This window comes from Ceratotherium simum, unplaced genomic scaffold, assembly GCF_057802395.1.
Source record: "Ceratotherium simum simum isolate JZ-2026a unplaced genomic scaffold, ASM5780239v1 HiC_scaffold_44, whole genome shotgun sequence".
NCBI classification, from domain to species: domain Eukaryota; kingdom Metazoa; phylum Chordata; class Mammalia; order Perissodactyla; family Rhinocerotidae; genus Ceratotherium; species Ceratotherium simum.
Genome location: NW_028261260.1, coordinates 845679 through 871662, shown reverse-complemented (window position 1 = coordinate 871662; position 25984 = coordinate 845679). Strand labels below are relative to the sequence as shown.

Below are 25984 nucleotides of genomic sequence, written 5' to 3'. Positions count from 1 at the left end.
GAGCCGCTTAGGCTAAGCCCCATGTCAACAAGCTGAGACTTAATTAGACTTTTGGCCCTCCCAGGAATGGAATCTTAAACCAGTCAGTGGGGAATCGCCTGATGAGCAGCAGGTAGGTCATCTTCCTGATGGAGCCCTGCCATCCCCTAAAGGAAGGTAACCTTGTAGTAACCAACCCGCTGTTGTGTCTAGTGTAACTTCCTTGTTTCTGCTCCCTTCTGCCTATAAAAGTCTTTCATGTTGTCCACCTCCTTGGCGCTCCTTTCTCTCTGCTAGACTGGATGCTGCCTGATTCATGAATTGTTGAATAAAGCCAATAAGATGTTTAAAATTTACTCAGTTAAATTTTGTTTTGTAACAGTTTGGTGGCAGCAGTGGGATTCAAAGGACTCATCTGATGGCTTCGGAGATGAGAAACACAGGCATTGGTACCCGCAAAACCTTTGAGTTCTCCATCTTTTTCGCTGTTTCCGAGGGCCGTGGGTAAGTTCTTCTCGGATCTGAGATCCACTGTCTTTGTGTTGAGCTCCCGATCTAACTGGCTTTCCAGTCCAGGGTCAATGGGTCAGTCTAGACTGACAAGATGCTCTAAGAGAGCATCAGTCTTAGCCCTTGGTTAGTCCACAGTCCCCATTTGTTGGGGTCTGCTGGTTGAGTCTGCTGGCCCCTTGTGTTAGGGTCTGCTAGTTCAGTCCGTGGTTCTTGCTAATGGAGAGGAGTGGAAGAAATGTGTGCTCCATGCACACCCAGTCCTTGAAAACTTCCCACGTGCATTTTACATGCATTTTGCCTTCTGTTGACTGTCGATGGGTTCTAAGGAAATGGTGAAGGCACAGTGAGGAGGAATTGTGGGTTTCTGCATGACTACCTCGAGCACTCGTCAACCTGAACAACCGCCCGGCGCTACCAGAACTGAAAGACATCCCATCACCATGGATTGGAAGACTCCTTATTGTGATGGTGTCAACATTATCCAGAGAGATCAACAAGTGCAGTGCAGTCCTTATCAAAATCTCAAGGACATTTTGTGCTGAAATAGAAAAAAACCCATCCAAAAATTCTTATGGAATCTCAAGTAAGTCCAGATACCCAAAACAATCTTGAAAGGAGGTACTAAGTTGGAGGACTCATTCTTTCCTGATTGAAAACTTACTACAAATCTACAATATCGAAACAACATTGTCATGGCATAAAGACAGACATGTTGACCAATGGAAACAGAATTGAGAGCCCAGAAATTAACCCTCACCCATATGACTAAATGATGTTTGACAAGGGTGCGAAGATTATTCAATGGGGAAAAGACAGTCTTTTCAACAACTTGTGCTGGAAAAAGTGCATATCTACATGCAAAAGAATCAACTTGGACCCTTATCTAACACCATATACAAAGCTTAATTCCCAGTGGATCAAAGACCTAAATGTAAGACTATAATAGCCTTAGAAGAAAACATAAGACAAAACTTGACAAAATAGGATTTGGCAATGATTTCATGGATATGACACCCAAGGAGCAGGCAATAAAATAAGAAGGTACACATGCTGGACTTCATGAATATTAAAATGTTTTGTGCCTCAAAAGACATTATCAACAGAGTAAAAGCACAACCCACAGGATGGGAGACCATATTTGCAAACCATGTATCTGACAAGGGCTTACTATCCAGAATAAATAGGGAACTCCTAAACTCAACAATAAAAAACAAACAACCCAAATCAGAAATGAACAAAGTACTTGAATAGACATTTCCTCAAAGAAGATCTGCAAGTGACCGATAAGCATATGAAAAGATGCCCAACATCAGTAATCATTAGGGAAATGCAAAGCAGAAACACAGTGAGAGACCACCTCACATTCATTAGGATGACATCTATCAAAAAAAGAAGAAAAAGAGTAGAACCAGTGTTGGCCAAGATGTGGAGAAGTTGGAACCCTTGTGCACTGTGGTAGGAATATAAAATATATAGTTGCTGTAAAAATCAGTACAACAATTCCTAAAAAAAATTAAAAATATAATTATATAGGATCCAGCAATTCCACTTGTGGGCATATACCCCCGCCCAAAACAGTTGAAAGCATGTTCTCAAAGACATATTTCAGCACCCATGTTCATAGCATCATTATTCACAACAGCTAAAACATGGAAGCCACCCAAGTATTGTAACCGAGGAAGGGCTTGCTGCCCAATGCACCCCTTAAGCCAAACATGGGATACCCACTCTTGTAGAAGGGAAAAAGCTTTATTACGTGGTTGGCCAGCAAGGAGACAGGAGACAAAGGTTAAATCTTTCTCCCCGATGGGCTGTTGAAAAGGGCTTTTTAAGGGCAAAGCAGCAGGTGCAGGAAGGTTGGGGGCAGTCCTAGGCATTTTCTGCAAGCGCAGAAGATTTTCATGTTCTGTCACACATCCCCCGTTCAAAAGGCGGTGTCCTTAACATCATCAACAGGGGAGTTCTTGGTCCCCCAGGTCATTCTCCAGTCACTTGTGCACTCGTGGTTTGAGTCTTGCCAGCCATCTTGTGGTCTCATTGGCTCAAACCAGTTGAAACTTGCTCAAGGAGCAAAAACGGAGTTTCTGAAAAACAACTCACGGCCCAAGATTAGATCCTTAGTAAACATCATATGAGACGTGGCTTAAGAAAGGAGTCTCCAGGGGACAGTTGATAAAAATCGGGCTGGGGCCCCATTTTATTTTGGGCTTGCTTTTGGGCCCAGTTATGGTTTCTGTCCAGGGTTGTATGGATAAGCAAAATGTGGAATATACATACAATGGCATATTATTCATCCTTAAAAAAAGAAGGAAAGTCTAAGATATGGCACACGGTGGATGAACCTTCATGATATTACTCTAAATGAAATAAGCCATTCACAAAAATACAACCTTGTGTGATTTCCCTTCTATGAGGTTCCTGAAATCGCTAGATTCAGAGAGACAGAAAGTAGAATGGTGTTTGCCAGGGGCTGGGAGGGGGAGGAATGGGGGGTTATTCATGAATGGGTATAGAGTTTCAGTTTTGCAAGATGAGAAGAGTTCTGAAGATGGATCATGGTGATGATTGCACAGCAATATTAATGTCTTCAATACACTTAAAACGTACTTAATGTATCTATGGGGCCTGATGACTTGTCGTGGCCGAGCACATGCTTGTACTGTTGCACATTTTACCCTTCACTGTACAGTTGGCAAACTGGCCCAGAAAGAGGCAAGTACTGTCCCAGACCACAGGAGGTGGTCAGAGTCCTGAAGACTAGAGAGAGCTCCAGCTTCCTTGGCCAAGGCTCCACCCCTTCCCTCAGGTTTCCTTTGGCAATGAGAGGCATTAAGATCCTAGGGGATTGCTGCCCACCCCTCTCCATATGGGGTCATTTTCCCCTCATCATCGCATGTGCACCGGCACACCCACTCTCACTGACTTCTCATGTGGGGACCACGGAGGTGCAGTCAAGAAAGAGCCGACACCGGGGAAGTGACAAGAGGCAGGAGGGAGAGAGGTTGCAGGCAGCTCTCCCACGGGGCAGTCACATCCGTTCTCCTAGATACGTGTCCAGGGGCGCAGAGATGGGCAGAGGAATGTGTAAGGTTCCTAGGTTTCTACCTGTTCCAGACCCATCCCTGGCCCAGCCTGGGGAGCACAGGACTGGGGTCCTGCAGTCCACCTCTGTGGGCACCGAGAACTGTGATGAGCCCATCCTCCCCTAGTGTAGGCATTGGGAACAGGAGAGAAGACCTCAGTGAGGGTCCTTCTATATAAAGTGGAGTGCATCCCGCAGGTGACTCCAAGCGTTCCATGTGCTTGCAACATGTCTGTTGGACTGGGTTCTCCGTCGATGACCTACTGTCATCAATGCTGAGAAAATGCTTTCCACCCCCTGGAGATCCTTTAGAACTGAGGAGGCTTGGGGGCTTGGGTGGATGAGAACTGGGGATAAGGAAGAAGATGCTAGAGCACTGGACACCAAGTCCAGAGTCCAGGGAGAAGACCAGTCCTTGTTGGACCGTCGGGGCCCTCATCTGGAGGGAGGGGAGATTCATTGTCCTGGTTGAGGTTGGATGCCTCAGGAGTGAAGAGGACACCTGGTGCAGGACAGCAAGATGGGGGGAAAGGTAGGCTCCCGAGATTGCTCCCACTCCCTCGAAGCCGACAGGTCCTGCTCCTTTACCCCTGGGACCCTGGAGAGCCTCTGCCTTGAGGACACCTGAAGAAAAGTTCCTTTCTGTTGGGTGGAGTTTTGGCAAGGGCTGCAGCGCTAGTGCTGGCCACCAGGGGGCGGGCAGCCTCTTGTGTCAGTGGTTGCCAGTGAGTTTTTGTTTTTATGTTTTTTCAGGTCTACTGAGACATACTTGATATACAGCACTGTGCAAGTTAACACTGCTGTGTGGTATATTTGAAAGTTGCCAAGAGAGTAGATCCTAAAACTTCTCATCACCAGGATAAAAGCTTTTATTTCTGTTTCGTGATGGATGTTAACTAACCTTATTTTGGTAACCATTACATAATATATATATCAAGTCATTCTGCTGTAAACCTGGAATTTACACAGTGTCCACTGAACTTTTCTTGAGCACCTGGAGCAGCGAAGAGTCAAGCAGAGGTCTTTCTGGCTGTCCCCCTGCCTCAGAAACAACTTGTACCTCCTCTTACTAGTGTTCATCTCCACAATCAAAGTTGGTCATAAGCAGGGGGAGGGGTGCAAGAGCTTCCCATGTACTCATTCAGCAGCTGTGCACTGAGCACTCATCCTGTGCCGGGTGCCCTGGTGGGCCGAAGTGCAGGATGAAAATGACCAAGTGGTCCCTGCCCGCCAGGAGCTCACAATCTAGAGGGGAAAGGGACAAAAGCAAAGACATGAGAAAGAAAAGAGCAAGTGCTGTAGAGAAACACAGCAGGGGGGTGTGAGGGAGGGCTGGGGGTCACTGGTAGGAGGGTCTGAAAGGCCTCACTGGGGTGACATTTGCTGGGACCAGAATGACAGGGGGGAGCCAGCCCTGCACGAGCCTGGTAGCAGTGTGTCAGGGAGAAGGTGCGACTGATGCAGAGTCTTGCAGGCAAGAGTGAGTTTGGCCGGAAGAGGTTAGAAAGGTGGCCAGTGTGGCTGGAGGGACCCTGGGAGGAGAGAACAGGAGCTGGGGTGGAAGGTAGGGCCAGGGCCTGGTGGGCTGTGTCAGTTACCTTTCCCTCTCTGACTTCATTGCCCCAACCTTGCATTTCAAAACTACAAATGTTGACTATCTCACAATTTGTGTGGATCAGCAATCAGGCACGTTTTAGCTGGGCGCCTCTGCTTCAATGAGTTTAACAGGTTGGGGCTGTGGCCTCAACTGAGGCTCGACGGGGGGAGGACTGGCCCCCAAGTTCACTCTCAGCCTTCAGGGTTCAGTTTGGACTGAGAGCCTGAGTTCCCTTCTGTCTGTTGGCCTGGGCACTTCCTTGCTTCTCTCCTCGATGGGCCTCCACATTGGGCAGCCCCAAAACACCAGTATTTGATTCCTCAGTTCCAGGGATTCGACAGAGTGAGAGAGAGACACGGAGTAAGAGGAAGTGAGAGACTTTTTTAGTTAAAATCTAGACAAGACATCCCATCACCTTGGCTGTTATTATGTTCAGAAGCCAGTGACTAACCACTTAGTGGTTCCACGGGGAGGTGTATAACATGGGTGGGGCTTACTGGGTACCCCTGTGGAGGCTGTCCACCTCATAGGCCAAGATGAGGCACTTGGGTCTGATTCTACATAAAGCAGCAAACAATTGAATGGTTTTATGCCACAGTATGGCAATATCTGAATTTCCATTAGTTTCAACCCCCTCATGATGCTGACCTGAAAATGAGGCCAAGTTGGATGTGACTGTCCCAAAATCACATTCCTGGAACCTAGGCCTGTTTTGAGTGGTGTTCTGTGCTGCGTGTCACCCCTCATTATTATTCTTCCATCTCTAAGTTTGGGCCTTAGGTACATGTGACACCAGCCCACAGGGGTAATAGATATTATCTCATATACACTGGGTGACGTCCCTAGGAAGTAGATTCTAGCCTGATCCCCATGGTACAGGTTTGGAGACTGGGGAGGACCTGAGAGGCACAGTGACTTTCCCAGGATGCAGAACTGGTAAGAAAAAGGAGGTCTGCATTCATCTCTGTCTCCTCAAAGCTAGGACCCTAGTGAGGTTTCCAGGGAGCTGTGGCTAGGGCTGTGTGGGCTCCTTGTGTACAGTTCAGGAGATGACATGGGGGAGGAGGGTGAGCAGCCCAGGGGCAGGGAGCAGCTCTGGGCAAGTCTGATTGAGGGAAGGGGCCCAGGTAATGGAATCTTGAAAAATGACCTCACTTCTTTGGTCATAGACCTCAACAGATCTTAGAACTCTGGTAACCAGGCACCCACAGACCCCCATCCAGCTCACTTGACTGGCGACGGTCAACAGACAAAGATGTTTAGTTGTTGTGTCCCGATTTTTGGAAGATCTGGGCTCAAAAGAGCCCAGAAAGAGAATCTTTTTCGTCGTTGCCGACGTTGGCTCAGCCCTCATCCCAGATGCCTCTGGGCATCTGGCAGGAGGCAGCGAAAGGTAACAACGGGGCAGCCCAGGAAAGGCTAGTGCAGGCCAGGACACAACTGTGATCCCACCTGATCAGCCCCACACTCCTTGCCCCTCTTCGTGTGTGTCTGTGTGTGTGTGTGTGTGTGTGTGTGTGCATGTGTCTGTGTGGAGGGGGGAAGGCAGGGCATGAGGGGTGGGTCATTCCTAGGCAGGAGCTGGTAGTTAGGTGTCGGAAGCCTGGTGGGTCTGTCATGTTCATACAGGGTCATGGCTGGCAGCGTGAGAAGGTGAGCTCCTCTACTCATATGTTACCGAGCCCTAGAGGGTTCATCTCTTTCCCTCCCTGACCACAGTTCTTTGCAGGGATGCCCCTCTGTGCCTGAACTGAGGAGCAGACTTTCTCTTGGGGGTCGGCCCCAGTGGCAGTGTGCAGGCAGCCCCTGATTCCTTCTGGCCCAGCTCCCGGGCAGTCTTTGCAGAACTCCACTCAGGAGGTCGTCGAGGAGCTGCCCAATGGTTTCGACTCCACCAACTCACTAGACAAGGGGCAGGTGCACGAGGCCACCCGCACCATCCAGTGCTGCTCTGAGATGAGAGCAGGAGCAGAGGGTCTCCACACTCAGGACCTTGAGATGCCGGGCTTGGACCAGAACTAGGGCGGGACCAGGCTGGGGCTGTCCCTTTTTCAAGCTAAAGGGGATGTACATGCAGGTCACCTTGCCTGGTTCGGAGCTGAGCTGCCGTGACCCTCTTTCCCTTGCCCGGTGTGAGCTTCTGGAGGCCACTGAGGCAGAGCCAGAGGGTAAGGCGGCCTGCAGGCTGGGTATTCCCGGAAGGGAAGTGGGATCTTTCCTGTGTTTAGAAGGACACGTGGAAAGTCAGCTATGTGGGTGAACCTTTCCCTTTATCCCGCTGCAGCGCCAGCTGCAGAGCTCCAGCCGGCGGCAGAAGCAGGGCAGTGGACAGTGGTGGAGGTAGAGCTGGCTCCAGCTCCGTCAATACCACCCCCTCTAGCGCTGGAGCCAGCGTCCCCTCCCTCAGCAGTGTGGGAGCAGGAGCAAGGGCCCACGTCGGCTCCAGCAGGAGTGGGAGCTGCTGAGCTGGAGTCACCTGGACCATCACTTCTAGTGGGAAGTCCATCTCCACCTGTGGCCATTAAGGAGGGTGAGAAGAAGCCTAACCTCACGGCCTTCCCTCCTAAGCTGGTGGCGGAGCAGTTGACCGTGATGGATGCGGTGAGCAGCTGGGCTCTCAGGGCGGAGGGGCAGGCCTTCCCTCTGCCATCAGTGCCCCAGACCTGATCCGGACTCCTATGACCTGGGCCCAAATCCTGGCGCTCCCCCTTACCAACCGCATTTACCTGGGCAACTTTCTGAACCCCCAAGGCTTTGCTGTCCACCTGCAGAGCGTAGAGGTGGACACTAACAGGACCTGCTGCACAGAGTGGCTGTGCCGGCTCCATGAGGTAGAAGAGACGGAAAGCTGCGCGAGGCCTGGCCCATCAGTGGGGGAGGGGAACTCACTGTGTGCAGCCAGGTCCCTGGTGGCCCAACCGGCTGCTCAGGAGGCTCAACAGCCTCAGCATTTATTAGAGACCTGATGTGTACTCCACTACAAGGGAGACAGACAGAGCCTGTGGTTGTAGCTGCCGCAGGGGAATGTGCATCAGAATCGGAGTGGGACCAGAGCGGGCATCAGGGTGGTGGAAGATGCCCCCTTGGGATGAGCCTAGTTGAGCCACCGTCTGGAGCTTGGAGTTAGCCAGGACGGGCTGGGTGCAAATGCCCCCTCCCTTCCCTGCCAGTATTGGGTTCTGGGTCATCCTGTGCTGGGTGCCCGCAGTGGACAGAGAAGAAAACCCAGGGACTCTCACAAGGCTCAGACCACATCCTGAGCTTCCTGAGCTCCAGCTCTAAACCGTGACCCCTGTGCGGCACTTTGGGGGCGGTAGACACGGAGCTGGGGTGTGGCAGGGCTGGGTGACACTCCCCCTGTTCCCCAGGAGCTCTTCCGGAAAGTGGTGCCCTCTCAGTGCCTGGGCTCCACCTGGGGCAAGAGGAACCAGCCCGGCAATGAGCACCTGGCACCCACCGTCCAGGCCACCGTCGACCACTTCAGAAGGGTGGTCAGCCTCGTCGTCACCACCTGCCTCGGGGACCTGAGCATGACGGCCCAGGACAGGGCGAGGGTGGTGGAGCACTGGATCCAGGTGGCCCAGGTGTGCTGCGGGAGGCCCAGTGGAGCCCCTCTCTGGAGCCTTGGGAACTGCCTCTCCACCTTTATCAGCTCCCAGGATTGCAGTGTGTGGTCTAAGCCCCTGCACAGTCCCTAGGCCCTTCCTGCCAGGGGCCCGCTCACCTTGACTCCAGGTCCCAGTGGGAGGATGCTCACTTCCTCCCTGGCTCCTTCCCTGGGTTGAGCTAAAATCCTCCTCCCTGTGAGTGTTACTCTCTGGGTCCTAAATGTGCCCTTCTGGGGCTTCCTGAGCATCTGTCTCATCCAGGAGGGGAGATTTAAATAGAAGAGGACTGAAGCTAGAGCAAGCGGGTCTCCAGCGCCCCACCTCACAGCTCATTCTCTTCCCTTCCCCAGGAGTGCGAGATCCTGAAGAACTTCTCCTCGCTCCGTGCTGTCATCTCTGCTCTGCAGAAAACCTCCATAAGCCACCTGAAGAACACGTGGGCGGATGTTTCCCGGTGGGTAGGCCCCTCTCCATAGGAGGATCAGGGTGGATGGGGGATCTCTCGTATGTCTGCCGTTGCTCCCTCAGTCACGTGGGAACTCCTGGGAGGCAGCAAATGCTGGGGACAGGGCCTGGGCCTCGGTGGGGGGTCTCTAAGCCTCCCTGGGTCCTTAGTGCACCAGTTCTGCTTCAGGACTCAGTTTCCCTAAATGCCAGGGTTGAGCCACATTGGAGATTTTCAAATGTTTATGGCAACAGAAATCTACGCCCAGTTGAAACTCAAAGTGGTCAAAACAGAGGTGCTCTGTAGAGCTGGGGAATGGAGACCCCAGTGACCAACAGGAGAGCCCCCGCCCAGTCCCACGAGACCTTAGCACTCAGAGGAGCCCAGTGAGAACACTCCTCCAGGCAGGTTGCATCTCTTGGGTTTGCAAAGAAAAGGGATTTGCACTCAGACCCCTCACATTATCCCCCAATTTATCCTTCCTTCTTTCCACTCCCCTCAGGGAGAGCTCAGAAAAACTTAAGGAGCTCTATAGCCATGACAAGTCCTTGAGAAGAGAATTGATGACCAAGGTAGAGTGGAGGCTGGAGGTCTGGAAAGAGAGGAGGGGCGAGGGGGAAAGGGGGACTGGGCAGGCTGTGGTTTTGATAGTTTCTCACTGGAACGTTCTCTGAAACATTCCCGTCTGTCTTGTCCAGATTAACAAGCAGAGGGATCTGTTTGGTCCACGGGCGGGTGGGGTGCCGTTTGTGGGCACGAGGCCCTGGTCCTGGGACTCGGTGGTGTTGGCTGGGCTGTTCCAGGAGGAGTTGCCGAGCTGGCACCATCAGCAGGTCTGTGGCTTCCAAGCACGTCCATCCTGCTGGATGTAGCTTCTTCCAGGCTGTTGGGTGGTTGGGGTGGGTTTAGCCCTCAGCCTAAACCTGTCCTCAAGAAGCCAGGCCCCTGCCGCTCCTTCTGTCTTCACCATGTCTCCAAGGGGAGGGCACCCTGCCTGCCCCAGGTTCGGGCATGGCAGGGGATTCCCGTGGCCCAGGTGGACAAACAGGCTGCTCAGCCTTGGTTCTGAACGTCTGGACCAGAGACAGGTGTGTGTGCATTCTGGGACCGCCCCCGAACCCCTAGAGCAGTCACTGGAGCCAACCACAGGAGTCTCACCTGAGTGCCCGGTTGGCAATGACATATGCCCCAGGTGGCTTATGTGAAGCGTCTAGGCAACTGACGGATTCTTAGTGGATCTTTCTGAAAGGACGTTGGGAGCTTCATGTAAACAAGGAATCAAAGCGTCCTGTCACCCCCTTCCTTGTTGATCGGAGGTGGCACCTTGGCGGTCCAGTTCCTGAGTGGATAAAGAAAGAGATCATTGCAGGGGAATGTCCTGAGGGGTTCCTTGGGGAGGAGTAGGCTTTGGCACGGCCTCTGTCCCAGCCTGGGGGCCAGACACTCCATGGGACTGGGGCAGGCAAGAGCCACTCAACCGGACTCCCAAGACACCTCGTCTTCTCCATCCACAGCTCGGCCCAGGACCATGCTTTGAGAGCTCAGGGGACAGTACTGTGGTCAGTGGTGGGGCGGGGGTTAGGTGAAGATGTTGGAACAGGGCCTCTGGCTGGGAGGGGCAAGCGGCCTCTCCTCTGTGGGCCCCTGAGCAACTCACTGCCCCTGTTTGGGCCTCTGCCTCCTCATCACGGAAGTGGAGGGATGGTGATTGTGTGGTGCAGGCCTCATACGGTGGTGATGAGATAAGAGGGAGGAAAGGAATGTGGGAGCTTTCTGCCTGCTCCACACGGAGGGGTGAGGGCGAGGACAACGATGACAGTCATATGTCACTGAGTCCTCAAGAGAACCTCTGACGTAGCTGGAGTTCTCACACTTTCCAGATGAGGAAACAGGCTCGGGGAGGCCAGGCCACAGGCCCAAGCTCACACCTAGAGTGCGAGTTGGAGCTGGGTTTGTTCTAGAATCACAAGACCTTGGAGGATGGAGTGGCATTGGTACCAGTTGACTCGAGTCAGATGTCCAGGGTCGGAGGCCAGTGGTGCTGGAGAGAAATGGGGTGAGGGGAGTATGGCCCGCTGACACTGTCCTCGACCCTGGCAGGAGGGGCCCTCCACGTTTGCCCCCCCGGAGATCATCCCCCAGAGAGTGCAGGAGAAGCAGCAGCAGCAGCAGCAGCAGCAGGTGAGTGTGCCTGTGGGGGAGGGGCTCTGCCCTCCCAGCTGGAGGCCTCAAATCAAGAGAGGAGGGCCCTTCCTCCTGGTGCCACAGTGCTTGAGTCCCCCAGTAGAAGTGACCAGGAGGGGGCCCTGGAAGAGCTGGTGCAGGATGGGTTGTGGGGAGGGCCAGGGACCACACATCCTGTGATTTGCCAGAAGCCGACCCTGGGAGGTGAGGAGGAGGAGTGTGGGTGTTCTTGCGGTGTGAAGGGAGGAGGAATTGAGGGGAGGCTGCTGAGGGTCCTAGGCTGCTCCCCGTGGGAACCCTGGGGTGGGCCAGGAGGCTGAGGGTGAGGACTTTTCAGGGGAGGGTCTGCACAGGGACGACTTGAGAGCAAGGGCTCATCTCACCCGAACCCCCATGTGACAGGGTGTCGTCCCCTATCTTGGCACTTTCCTCGGTGACCTGCTGATGCTGCACCTGGCGATGGGTGATTATCTCGAGGTGGGTGAACATGGGGACCAGGCAGGGAGGACCAGGATCCTGAGCCTGGGGATGCAGGAGCCCCCGAACTGAGCTCTGAGCTCTCAGCACTTGGCACATCTCTCATGAGAGCCTCGCAGCCGCCCCTGGGAGCTGGGGCAGCAGGCCCATCTTAGGGATGAGTGAACAGAGGCTCCGCCTGAGACACCCATTCTGGTTCCCCAGGCTGGGGAAGCTCAGAGCTGCCTGATGGCACAGCTGCGTGAAGTTTTATCTGAGCTGGACTCAGCCTCTAACTCCCATGCTGCCCATGGAGGGAGAGAGGAGTCGGGTCCCCCCAAGTCAGGCAGCACATAAGTGGCTGAGCAGTCCCCTCTGCCTGAGGCCTCAGCCTCCAAGTCTGTCATCAGAGAGGGTTGTGCTGCCAGGTCCCTCAGCCTCACCCCCCTGTCCTCCTCCTCTGGAGCCCAGAGCCCAGCCTAGGTCCAAGTCCTGTTTTCTCTGCATGCCCGGCCCCCTCTGGGGACCTGGCAGTCGTGCACCATGAGAAGGGGTGGGCATAGAGGGCTAGTCAGGCTGGGGGGGCTCTGTCTGATGGACTCTGGCTGTCTGCCTTCCAGGGGAGTGAGATCAACCTTCAGAAAAGGACTGAGGTGAGCAGCTGTGGCACTCCCTGCAGGGGAGGGGAAGGAGGTGGAAATCAGAGACCCTCTGGGCAGAACAGTCCCTGGCTCCACCCCCCTGTATCTTAGATTGAGAGGAAGAGTTTGATAACAGAGAAGAGGGAGAGCCATCCAATTGGCGGGTGGGTTGAGGGGAGGATGGCGTCAAGGAAAACTTCCTGGAGGAGGGGCTGATTATTCCCATTCTGAGAACAGGTAGAGCCTGGATGGGACTGGAGGGAAAGAGGGTTCCCAGGACTGGTCCCCTGCCCCACTTCTCACCCCCGACAAGGCCGCTGCAGCATCCCCCACCCACGCCCTGTCTGCATCCTCTCCTTCCCTCTGGCCCCAGGAATACCGAGTCATGAGGGAGATCCTGCTGCTCCAGGTGGCTGCAAAGAATTACAACCTAGAGCCCGAGGAGCGATTTGGGGCCTGGTTCCAGGACATGGAGCTGCTCAATGAGAATGATATGTGAGGCCGGGCAGGAGTTGGCTGAGGGCAGAGGTGGACCCTCCCTGTTGGCCAGTCCAGAGAGCCTGTCTCCGTGGCCCCCTGGTCAGCCCCAGGCCTTATCGTGTTGCGACCTCTGGGACACCCAGACTCCAGCTGCTGGGCAGGCTGTGGGGGGGCACCTGAGGTGTGGCTCCTGGTAGGCTCACAGGTGCTTCTGTGTCCTGTAGCTACAGCCTGTCCTGCCAGCTAGGGCCCCAGGCCTAGTTGGCCAGCAGAATACTCAAGGCCAAGAAGAACCGGCTATCATCAAGGTCAGGGGTGAGTGAGTGTCTGGGCCGGGGTGACTGACTCCTAGGGGTTCAGTAAAGCTTCGGGCTAAGCGTGGCCTTTGGGAGTCGGACAGCTGGCACTGGGATCCCAGCTCCACTACTGAGCAGTCCTGTGACTGGGGTGACTCTCTCCAGCTTCCTGAGACTCTGTTTCCTCCTCTGTAAAATAGGTGATACTAAATGATGGCTCATGTGACAGGGACAAATGGGGTACTGGTGGCTGACAGCACTGAGCACAGGGACTGGAGCACCCAGTGCAGTGGGGACAGGGTGTGGCGCCATGGTTCTGAGGGAGGCCCTTCGAAGATAACCCGACTCTTCTACTCAGCCCCCAGGCCCCAACACCGAGCCCCGTACCAGTGGCCAATCACAGCCGCATCCTCAGCAGCGGGGACACAGCTGGGACGCTTGCGATGCACCGGGCCGGCTCCTCCCACCTGATGGGTAGGGGAGCATTGCAAGCTGATTCCTGGGGCCCCGTGAAGCCCAAGAGAGCGGGGACAACCCCACCCCAGCTCCCTGACATGTCTACCCCAGCATCTAGTCACCCATTGGGGAGGGACAGTAGTTATGTGTTGTAAATAATAAATGCCATATTTGAATATTATATTAAAGTCCTGTTCCCTTTATAGCCTGGGAGTTGTGGTGTGGTTCTGTCGCTTTCTGTAGGCATGTAAGGGAGACATAGAATCTCACTTTTCTCCTTGAATCAAGAACTCTTCTGGGTCATCAGCTTATTGTATGTGGGAGAAGGGAGAAGGGCCAGCCCCTTCCCTGGCCAGTGGGGACACTCCCAAGTCCCCCTAAGTCAGAGGACAAGTTCATTTCAGTATCATTCAGCTGCTCCAGGAGCAGACACGGCCCGCTGCCCATTCTCTTGGGATTTAAAGGTTGAAGGTACTTTCATAGGCAGAGCAACAACCACTGAAATGTGGGTGTCTTTAAAACAGCACTACCCAGGACCATGTCGTGCCACAGGCGGGGGCTGCCTTTCTACATTCTGGAGGAAGAGGGAATAGTTTCTGCTTCTCTTGTTGAGGTTTCTTTTGATCACATTTTAGGAACTTGTAGTTTTCTAGTTCAACCTCTGGAATTGCATCAGCTGTTAAGTGGGGAAAACGATGTAAAAATATCAAAACGTTGTTATGAGAGGTTCGGGGATTCGATCGGAGATGTAAAAGACACTTTCCACTCCAAACAAATGGACTGAAGGTATATTTTATTATATAGAGGATAGTAAAGGCGATAGTCCGCAAACAGATCCCAATAGATCAAATAATAAGAGGGAAAAAACACCAGCTCGACTGGAAAGGGAAAACATCCACATCGGCTGAGATAGCAGCAGATCCGAATAGGTCATATAATAAGAGGGAAAAACATCAGATCGATCGGAAAGGGAAACACCAGATCGACTGAAGGGAAATGACACAAATCAACCGGAAAGAGAAACACCAGGTTGACCGAAAAGAGAACACATCAAATCAGTTACTTCACAGTAAATCAATTACTCACAACATCCACGCCCCACTGCCGGGAGAGTCCTGTCAATCGACACGGCTGGGCAAGGATCACACATCCTGGGCAAGGCGTCCCTTCCACAGGTGGAACTCTCACCAGGTCTCAGCTTCCAGCAGTTTATATAAGCAGTTACAGAGTTTACAGAGCAAGCATCTAGTGTTCCCATGCACAAAACAGTTATCAGTGGCATACGTGCACTGAGCCCCTTGGCTAACCTCCCAGCCCAGTGGTTGTGTACGTGCATTGTTTTCTTTGGTTATCGTCTTAGCCCAGCACAGATGGCCAGTCCATCCCGTGCTACGACGCTCCAAGAGCCTTGAACTGTTACAACTTGCAACTCCCTCCATGGGAGAAAGGCCAGTTCCCGGGAAAAGGCCAGTTCTCACCACACAGAAAGCAGCTTTGTATTTCTTTGTGTGCTGGTGGCTATAGGTCAATGGAGCGGCCAAACATGGCTGTACTCATGTCAAGACATATTCGGCCGTGGCCGTCTCCATTAACCATAAGACACCATATGCACAGACAATGAACTTTGTACACAAGCACATAAGGCACATCCAAGAATCCAAAATCCAATGACTACAATAATTATAAAACTATCTCGCAATAAAGGACCCAAACCCCAAGGTAGCCAATCAAATAACCCCTTAGAATATGAAATGTTATTAACTTGATCTTGCAAATCATATACAGCATCAAAGATAACATTAGATAAGGTAACACTTAGGCATAACAAACTAGCTTGCAGAAGTCCAGACCAGCCCCCATCACGGAGGGTAACAGAAGGCAGGGTAATAGAGAAATTATAACTAGTTTTGTGTGACTGATCAGATATAGGCTTATACTGAGAGATTGCTTGATGTTTCTGAGACCAAATTTCTCGGCCATTCATAGCCCAGGTTATAGGTCCCACTGGTGTAGAGCAGTTGGTCTAACAATACAGGGTCAAAGGTTGTCCTACAGAGGCATTAGTTGGTGTGTAGGTCTGCAGCAGACATGGAGGTGCAGCACAGCATAGTGAACACAGCAGGAATATCTATTCACGCAAAGAAACAGAATCTTTAGGAACATGATATAACTGTTTATTTCCTGGATACATAACTATGAGTGTTGCAGTGGGCCCTTGGGCCACTACTTCTGTGGCACGGGGAGCCACATTGGGTGGATGTGTCACCCACACCTTTGCTCCAGGTTTCCATCCATCTGTAGACCCAAATCCTTGCATTCCTCTTTTAGTTAATTCACTTGGAGGCTGTCCTTGTGACACATTTGGAGTCAAAAGGGGAAGCACCAATAATTGTCCCACTCGTTCCCCAGACTCTACAGTTAGTACTGTGTCACTACCATTATATAATATAAATTTTATTTCTCCTTGGTAATCTGGATCAATGACTCCTCCCAGTACATCAATACCTTTTGCTGCCAGTCCAGAGCGTCCTTTTAACAAACCAAAGGTATTTTTGGGAAATTGTACCCCTATCCCAGTAGGGACTATAGACTGCTTCTTAGGGGGCAATTGAATAGAATGAACAGTAGATAAATCCAATCCAGCCACTTCGGCCGTGGCACGAAAAGGTGGTTTAGCAGACTGAGTCAGGGGCCAATAGGTTAAGGTCATAAACTCATGGGTGGCGGTTGCCACTTCTGTAATCTTTGCTGGTAACAACCTTGACAGAGGAGTCTTATTAGGGCCTAGTGGCCTGTTATTTAACATATTTAGAGCAGTACTTAGATGGTTGTGCCACCCCTTTAATGAGCCATGACCAAGTTTCCTCAATTGTTGTTTAAGCAATCCATTCATTAGTTTTATGAGGCCTGCAGCTTGGGGGTAATAAGGTATATGATAAATCCATTCTATATAATTTTCCTTGGTATAGGTTTGAATCAACTTACCTGTAAAGTGGGAACCATTGTCACTCTGAATTTGCCTTGGTGTTTCACAATATAACTTAATTGTATCTAATAATTTTATGGCACTCTGTTGGGTGGCCACTTTAGCTGGCATAGCCAATAAATAACCAGAATATGTATCAACAGCAGTGCAGACATAAGTATATCCACAAGAATTTGGCAATGGTCCAATAAAATCTATTTGCCAGGTATGGGCGGGAAATAATCCCTTTTGGATATGACCTTGGTAGGGATGTGGAACTCCCCGTTTTTTTAATTGTTGGCATAACTGACATTGTTGTACTGCAGTGGCAATATCATCATGGGTGACAAGGATTCCCCTTTGTTGTGCCCACCTGTATGAAGCTTGTTCTCCCAATTGTCCACTCTTTTCGTGGACCCATTGTGCTAAGCCTGGGTTGTGCGTTGCACGAATCTGCACCAGCTCATCAGCATGAGAATTATGCTTTCGTTCTGCAGAAATTAAAGAACTGTGAGCATCAACATGAAATACAGTAACAATTGTGTTTTGACACCATAACCATATGTCTTCCCATAATTTCTTTCCCCATATTTCTTTATCATTAATTTTCCCATCATGTTTTTTCCATTGTGGCATCCACGTTGCCAAACCTTGTGCCACTGCCCATGAATCAGTATATATATGACATTGTTGCCCCTGTTCTTGTTGAAGTGCCTGATACACCGCATAAAGTTCAGCATATTGGCTACTCATATTATCTCCGGTGGTGACAATTGTTTGTTGGGTGGATGGGTTATAGGCAACTGCTTTCCATTTCCGTGAGCCCGATATCATTTTGGCAGAACCATCCATAAACCAGGTATGTTTTTGTTGTTTTTCAGTCAATTGGTCATATGAGACACCCCATTTAACAGGAGATTCTGTTATATCAGTAATCAAATCAGGGACGGCCGCTTGAATAGCCGGAGTCACTTTGTTTAGCTCTCTGTAATCTACAGTCATTCTCCATGTCCCATCACCTTTTTTAACAGGCCAGATAGGATTATTCCAGGCTGTAGTTACTCTGCGAAGGACTTTTACAGCCAAATAATCTTCTATGGTCTCAGATATTTCTTGTTGTCCTCCAGGGATGCGATATTGTCTTTGATTGACCACTTGCGTGGCAGGTGGAATTTCTACTTCATGATGCAAACATCCCACAATTACAGCATTAATATGAAAAGACAAAGCTCTAATAGCAAATTGGTATTGTCCATCAGCCAAATTTAATGTCAATCCTTTCAGAATATCAATCCCAATTACATATTCTGGTATTGGCACAAACATAACTAGATATGTGCGCCGGGGTAGTTGCCCAATTTGCATAGAAAGATTAGTGGTAACTGCCTGGATTTCTTTTCCTCCCAATCCAGTTATCAGAATTGATGTATCTTGAAACTTAGTTGGATTCCCATAGATAAGGGTGGCCTCCGCCCCTGTATCTATAAGTGCCTGCACACTAGTTGTAGATCCATTCTTCCAAAATATTTTAATTGGTACATGTGGTCTAATATCTTTTCTTATAGTGGCACTAATCGATACAGAGGTTTGGCCTTCCCCTCAATCACATAAGTCAGCAAGAAGAGGATCCGAGGGAGGAGGCGGTGCACTAGGTGCAGCAGGCACTGGGTTGGAAGCATTCTTTATACTGTCCCCTCTGTTCACTTGTTTTACATTCAGCCCTTTTTCTTTATATAGTTTCCATAATTCTTTAGTGTCAACTCCATCAATCTGGTCTTTGGGTACTCCTGCCCGGAGTAGAGCCAAAAACATATCACCTCGAGTCATTTTATCCTTTTTAAAGAATGTTTTCCTTTTTTCCCTTCCTGGAGAGTTTTCAGTTGTCTGCCAGTCTCCCAAGTCTGCTAGCTGCATAATCTTATCTGCTAGTGTTGCTATAGGGTTTTCAGTTTCATTTATGAGAAGGGTTGTAATTATTTGTTTGTATGCCGGAGGTGCAGTTTTTATCAACTTGTTTCGCACCTGGACACTTAAAGTCATTTCATTTAAAGCTTCACCACACCCCAGAAACACAGCCCATTTCATGGTTTCTTCTCTCAGCTTTTGGACACAATATTTTAAAGTATACCACGGTCTATTAGTGTCCGGCCACATATCCTCCGTGGGGTATTTATCTTGAGCTCCTTTTACTGCAAGAGCCAATAAAGTTGTACCATCAGTGCCTTGTCCACAATCATTTGGGGGGTGAGCATTCATGCTCCAATCTCTGGAAGCTCCCCGTATTACTGGATCATTGGACAAAATTACAAATTTAAAAGCATCTCCTGCATCCAGATTAATTCCTGTAGCGCCCATATCATATAGGCGAACAAGCCAGGTTATAATGGCTTCTCCAGGCTTTTGTGTAGCCCGGGCTAAAATATCAGAAATTTCTTGTTGGTTAAAATCCTCAATCACATCTTTCCTTACAGAATGATTACCATCCATTTCCATCCGCCGACGGCGAAGAGGACGTGCCTCTGTGCGTTTGGGCGGTTTTTCCTCTTCCTCATAATCAGTTTCAGAATCATCATCCCAGATATCACCATCCCATGTGTCCGGGTCCCACTTAGGACTGGCCGATGCTATGGCCATATGAACTTTTCGTTCATTTACCTTTCCTCTCCTCTTTCTATATTTATATTTGGCAACTCTTACAGCAGCCTTTTCTGCTATAGCTTGGTAGTTACGAGCCTGATCTCCCAGTGCATGATATTGACATTGAATCATAGCCAAGCGAAACTGCAAATCTGAATTTTCTTTTTCCAAGAGTGCCTTCTCTTTCTGTATCTTATCCCTATCTTCTATAGCCCGACGATAAGCAGTCAGCAAACACAAACCTCGCCGTGCCAAAAAAGAAACATCATCTTTCTTTTTCCTTTCCACCGTCTGCAAAGCTTTGGTCACATCCAACGGTTCAAATCATCGCAGATGAGCATCCCAAGCTTCACATAACCCTGACCTACGAGCCCACTCCCCAGCCAGAGTGCAAAAGGGAGGGTCCTCCCATCCTGGAATTTCTTCCACCTTGGCTTCAGTTACCTTTCATTTGAATAGGAAAGGCATCTCCTTAATCGAATCCTGCTCACAGCGCCAATTATGTTATGAGAGGTTTGGGGATTCGATCGGAGATCTAAAAGACATTTTCCACTCCAAACAAATGGACTGAAGGTATATTTTATTATATAGAGGATAGTAAAGGCGATAGTCCTCAAACAGATCCCAATAGGTCAAATAATAAGAGGGAAAAAACACCAGCTCGACTGGAAAGGGAAAACATCCACATCAGCTGAGATAGCAGCAGATCCGAATAGGTCGTATAATAAGAGGGAAAAACATCAGATTGATCGGAAAGGGAAACACCAGATCGACTGAAGGGAAATGACACAAATCAACTGGAAAGAGAAACACCAGGTTGATCGAAAACACATCAAATCAGTTACTTCACAGTAAATCAATTACTCACAACATCCACGCCCCACTGCCGGGAGAGTCCTGTCAATCGACACGGCTGGGCAAGGATCACACGTCCTGGGCAAGGCGTCCCTTCCACAGGTGGAACTCTCACCAGGTCTCAGCTTCCAGCAGTTTATATAAGCAGTTACAGAGTTTACAGAGCAAGCATCTAGTGTTCCCATGCACAAAACAGTTATCAGTGGCGTACGTGCACTGAGCCCCTTGGCTAACCTCCCAGCCCAGTGGTTGTGTACGTGCATTGTTTTCTTTGGTTATCGTCTTAGCCCGGCACAGATGGCCAGTCCATCCCGTGCTACGACGCTCCAAGAGCCTTGAACTGTTACAACTTGCAACTCCCTCCATGGGAGAAAGGCCAGTTCCTGGGAAAAGGCCAGTTCCCACCACACAGAAAGCAGCTTTGTATTTCTTTGTGTGCTGGTGGCTATAGGTCAATGGAGCGGCCAAACATGGCTGTACTCATGTCAAGACAAACGTGCACGGGGAAAGGACAAGGCCCGAGGAAGGTCACTTGTAAATGGTCTAAAGGCAGGCAGGACTTTCCCTCCTCAGGCCCCTCTAGGGGCTCCGTGTTCACCCCTGACCTAGATTTGAATCCTCCTGGGATCCTTGTCCAGGTCTCTGACTTCCTTTTCCTGCTTGCTTTCTATCCACAGGCGAAGATTTGTGATGCAGCTTTTAAGGCTACATCTGGGCCTCCTTCCATCATGTCTGTGCTGCCTACACACTAGGCTCTCCAGCATCCCTGCACGTACTTATGTAATGCTGTTTCAGGAGGAAATGTCCTGGAGGCCCCAGCCTCTGTCAGGTACATTGTGGCCACTCTTCCCTGAGGGAGTTGATCTGGTGGATCAGGGACGGGTTTTCATTTCCCAGGCTATGGGTCCCTCTATTTGGCCACAGAAAACCGCCACCCTCTCCGTTGCATGCCAAGGTGACTTCTGGGTTTGTGTGGTTCTGAAGTCCATGGTCTCTGACATTCGCCAGTTTACACACTCAGTCATGATTTTACTGACGTGTCCTAAAGGGCTAGATGGGCCTGAACCCATAGATTTTGTAGCCCCCTGGGATGGCTGTGTTATTTGCCACAGCCTTGTGCTGTGGTTATGTGTCATGGGGGCTGTGAACCTTTCCTGTTGGGAGCTTTGAAAGATGAGGCATGAGAGGGGAGGCTGTAGGCAGGTCCATTGAGGGAATGCCACCACACTGATGATCCATGGCCATGAATGGACACAGTCTTACCAATCAAAATACTGAAGTGCTTCCCATCTGGTGGTGAACAGACACTGCTCTGAGCTCACCCTGAGAACCCACCCCATGACCAGGAACTAAAGGGTTCCCACGTGGCTTTTTGAACATCACGTCTGGAAACACCCTGTAAGACAAGGCCCAGATGAATTGCTTGGCAGTTCTGAGCTATCCTCCTCCATCAGAAGGCTGCAAGTGTCCTTCAGACACACAGCAGGCTGGACTCTGCCAGGGAGGCCTTTACAGTGCAAGCTGGTGTTGAGCATACATCCTGGTTCCCAGCAGCCCAGGCCCTTCCTGACATGGCACAGCCATCCAGGAAAGTGATTTGCTAAAGGAAAGATAGGGAAGACTATACTTTACCTCCAAATAGAAAGAGAAGCGCCAGCTCCCATGTCTAATCAGGACGAGGAGGTAGTCAAGGGTGCCCGCAGGGTTTCTACTGCAGGACTATGAGGCTCCTGAGAACTGATCCTGCGTGTAGCAACATTTAATAACCCTTGTGCCCAATGATATAGCAGAAGGGCGACAATTTATTGCACCTTTGGGCATCCACTTGTCAAAAGTGCACTTACAGTCATCCATAAGAGAATCACGTTTGCACAACGGTACATATCACTCAATCTTTTACTGCTTTTTTAAACTTATGTAAATTTAACTAATGTACAAAATACACAAAAGTACTCAAACTTATTCATACCTGAATAAGGAAGAAATATAACAATCACTCCATGTTTTTGCAGGTAGTCACCCTTTCATAACTGGTATTTATAACTACCTTCTTCCATTACCCACTTCATATTCCCTTTGCCTCAGCAAGCACCTCAGCTGGTTGTGGTTCTTTGCAAACCCTTTTCAATTTCAGTGGTAGAACCTGACCTTCATTCCTGAAGGGTCACAGCCATTCGTAGTCCTGCCTGGACTGGTTTCTTGTAGTTTTCCATTGACGTTCATCACAGGGCATGTGATACTAAGAAAACCCTAAGGAATCTCCTGTATTCCTTACCTCCATTGTGGAGCAGCAGTCCAGTTTCCTCTTGGTAATCAGGATCAATCACCCCGGCCTGCATGGAAACTCTCTTCCTTTTGCCTGTAGAGTCAGAGGCAAGAGGAGCCGTAAGGGGCTGGGTGGCAGTCTTAATTTCCAGTCCAATGAAATCAATGTGTTTTCTCCCTTTGGAATGAAGATCCCTAAACCAGTAGAGCATAAGGTCACATGAACATGAAAAAAAATTATGCTAGTGGATCATGAGGGGTAACAGTGGTAGTAGTGAACGGTGCCCCTTGCATTTCCACCCTTGATTGCTGGACTTGTGAATCCCGGCTATGGGAAAATCAGTGCTATATAATGGACGCTGATTTAGAGCATAAGCAGCTTCCTGGGGAACACCGCCCCAAACCTGCAAGGTATTGCCACCTAGGTAGTAGTACTGTAACTCCGTCTTCACACGCCTATTCTTCTCTCAAGTCAGCGGCTTCAGATGGTGGGGAACAGGAAAAGACCAGTGAATTCCATGAGCATGGGTCCATTGCTGCACTTCATTTATGGGCAGTGAGTTCCTTAATCAGAAGCCATGCTGAGTGGAATACCATGGTGGTGGATAAGGCATTCTGTGAGTCTACAGATGGTAGTTAACAGGAACATTGTGTGAAGGGAAGGCAAATCTGTATCCAGTGTAGGTGTCTTAACACACTAAGAGCAAAACACTGCCCCTTCCATGGTAGAAGAGGTGCATTGTAATCACCTGCCACCTGGTTGCTTCCTGATCACCCTGGGGAATAGTGCCCTATCAGGGACCCTGTTTTGGTCTAGGCTCCTGGCAGATTTGGCACTCAGCAGTGGCTGTGGACAGATCAGCCTCGATGAGTGGAAGTCCACGATGCTAAACCCATGCATAACCCCCATTCCTGCCTCTCAGCCACTTTGTTCATGGCCCCCTTGGGCCCCGACAGGAGTGGCTGGGAACAGAAGCTGGGTAGCACCCACACAACAGGCCATCTTGTCCACTTGACTATTAGAATCCTCCTCTGCTGAGGTTACCCTTTGGTGCGCATTCTTATAGGAAACAAAGAAATTCACCTTTTTTGCCCATTCAGAGAAGTATAGGCACATGCCTCTTCTCCACACCTCCTTGCCACCAATGTTCCTATCACATTCCTTCCAAGCTCTTGACCAGCCAGCCAAATCGTGCCTCTGTGAACTGAAATTGACTCGTTATCTCTGGCCATTTCTCCCTCCAAGCAAAATAAACCACCAGGTGCATTGCTTAAGTCTGGGCCCCCTGGGAGGATTGTAGCTTGTCACTTTCTTTCAGGGATGTCCCACACAGACACTGTAATGCTTCAGCTGTCCACTTTTGGGTGGCGCCTGCCTATCACATAGAACCATATATAAAGCAGACCTGAGTCTTCTCTTCCTCAGTCAACTTATTGTAGGTATTCTCCGTGAGGCCATAGATGTGGTCTGGGAGAGTGAAGGGAATGTGTCAGGGCTGGGGGTCACGGACATTGGGTACACACACTCATGTGACTTGATTGTGCCTGAGGGCCTGCTCCAGCCTGACCTCGTAGACACCACTTCATGGGACGGTGGGGTGCTGCCTCACCTAGTTCATGATGGGCATCCCAGGTCACGGGGTAAGTTGGTGGCCCATGGTTATGCATTCAGTTCTCCTAGGGCTCAGCAGCAAGCCAAAAGCTGAGCGGTTGTCTTCAGTGGATAGTAGGGCTTTGCTCCAAAATCCTAAGGGTCTGTGCTGTGATTCATCTTAGGGGGCTGTTAAAGGCACCAAACAACATCTCCAAATGCCACCAACACTTCAATCACCATTGGATCTGCTGGATCACACGGCCCTAATGCCAGAGTAGCTTACATAGCAGCCTGCACCTGCCCCAGGGCCTTCTTTGCTCTGGGCCCTGTTCAAAACTAGCAGCTTTTTGGATCATGCGGTAAAAGAGCCGGAGTTGCCCACCAAAATAAGGAATATGTTGCCTCCAGAATACAAGAAGGCGCACTAGGCAGTATGCCTCTTTTTCATTTGTAGGAAGGGCCAGATGCCGCAACTTATCTTTAACCCTAAAAGTGACACCTCAAAATGCCTGACACCACTAGACTCGCAGACGTGTCACAGAGGCGAGAGGCCCCTGATTCATTTCATTTATTTCCCACCTTCTGACATGCAAGTGTCTTCCAATAAAACAGCTGCTACTTTTGCTGACTAGGTTGAATGAGCATGATGTCAAAAATGTCACGGAACAGGGGCTGGCCTGGTGGTGGGTGGTTAAGTTCACACACTCCGCTTTGCTGGCCTGGGGTTTGCGGGTTCGGATCCCGGGTGTGGACCTACGCACTGGTCATCAAGCCATGCTGTGACGGCATCCCACATATAAAATAGAGGAAGATGAGTGCAGATGTTAGCTCAGGGCCAATCTTCCTCACCAAAAAAGCTCCCAAAAAACAGAAAAGTAACGGAACAGTGTTATGCCTCATGGAAGACAAAGGTGATCAAGGTCCCTGTAGACTAAGTTATGACATAGAGCTTGAGAGCTGCTACACCCTGAGGTGGGACATTGAAGGTTTATTGCTGGCCTTGACAGGCCAAAGCAAACTATTTCTAGTGTCTTTCCTAACAGATAAAGAGAATACCATTTACCAGATCAAAAGCTGCATACGAGGTATCAGGACTCAAGTAATGAAACTATATGTGGGAAAGCAGCTGTAGTTGTAGTCACCATCTGGTTAAGTTTATGACAATCCTCCATCCTTCTCCAAGATCCATCTGTTTTATACACAGGCCATGAGATGACCTGAATGCAGATGTAGTGGGATTCATCACCTCTGCATCCTTCAGTCCTCGGAGGTGGTCCTAATCTCTGCAGCCCCTCCAGGAATGTGGTATTTCTCTTATTTTACTATTCTCCTAATTAGAGGCAGTTCTAGTGGGTTCCATTTGGCCTTCCCTACCGTAATTGCCCTCACTCCACCAGTCAGGGAACCAGTCTCATGATTCTGCCATTTGCTGAGTATGTCAATTACCACTAAGCATTCTGGGACTGGGGGAAAAGCTATAGGATGGGCTCAGGGACCCACTGGACCCACTATGAGACAGATCTGGGTTAACCTACATTGATCACCTGATCCTATAAGCCCTACTCTGATTCATGGAGCACAGTGATGTTTTGGGTCTCCTGGAATTAGTGTGTCACTTCAGAGCCTGTATTCAATAATCCCTATAATTCTGATTATTTCCTTTTCCCTAATGTATGGTCACCATCACAAAAGGCTGTACATCCTTTGGGGGAAGGTTGGGAAAAGATTAACCGTTTTAATTTTAAATAGTATATCTAGATCCTTACTCAAGGGAATCAGCCTCCCCTTCACACCAGGGCTCCTGTATCTGTCAAGTGGCTCAGGGGTGGGAAATGATTGAAGGGCCATGACTGTTTCAGTGATTCAAGTTAGACTTCTGTTCACTTGATCTAGAACTATTCTTACACAGATCAAGAATTTCATCGACTGCC

General features: G+C 50.0%; 1 protein-coding gene and 1 long non-coding RNA gene across 34 annotated transcripts in view; one reads left to right on the top strand and one right to left on the bottom strand.

The window, feature by feature from the left end:
- Positions 1-25984, top strand: part of LOC147911264 (ral guanine nucleotide dissociation stimulator-like) — a 66690-nt gene that overhangs the window by 25980 nt on the left and 14726 nt on the right. For 8 of the 33 annotated variants that reach the window (XR_015551288.1, XR_015551285.1, XR_015551282.1 and 5 more), the window contains 9 exons: positions 65-112; positions 362-483; positions 4328-6564; positions 7249-7339; positions 7456-7772; positions 8540-8755; positions 9130-9233; positions 11325-11405; positions 20872-25358. Coding sequence is in view for 8 of the 33 variants with exons in the window: in XM_087428230.1 (XP_087284356.1) it covers positions 6427-6564; positions 7249-7339; positions 7456-7772; positions 8540-8755; positions 9130-9233; positions 9727-9796; positions 11325-11405; positions 11811-11885; positions 12485-12517; positions 13210-13300; positions 13640-13752 (1329 nt within the window). In the remaining 25 variants the exon portion in view is untranslated. Of the gene's footprint in view, positions 1-64; positions 113-140; positions 157-361; positions 484-4327; positions 7340-7455; positions 7773-8539; positions 8756-9129; positions 9234-9726; positions 9797-9922; positions 11099-11185; positions 11406-11810; positions 11886-12484; positions 12518-12878; positions 13001-13209; positions 13943-20871; positions 25359-25984 lie in introns of those variants that run through there. The other 25 variants (XR_015551284.1, XR_015551291.1, XR_015551295.1 and 22 more) reach the window with 24 other exon arrangements.
- LOC147911265 (uncharacterized) lies at positions 14029-22526 on the bottom strand. Its single transcript, XR_015551347.1, has 3 exons — positions 22470-22526; positions 17076-17193; positions 14029-15865 (listed from the first exon to the last, which is right to left on the bottom strand). It is a non-coding gene; the product is annotated as an uncharacterized LOC147911265 (long non-coding RNA).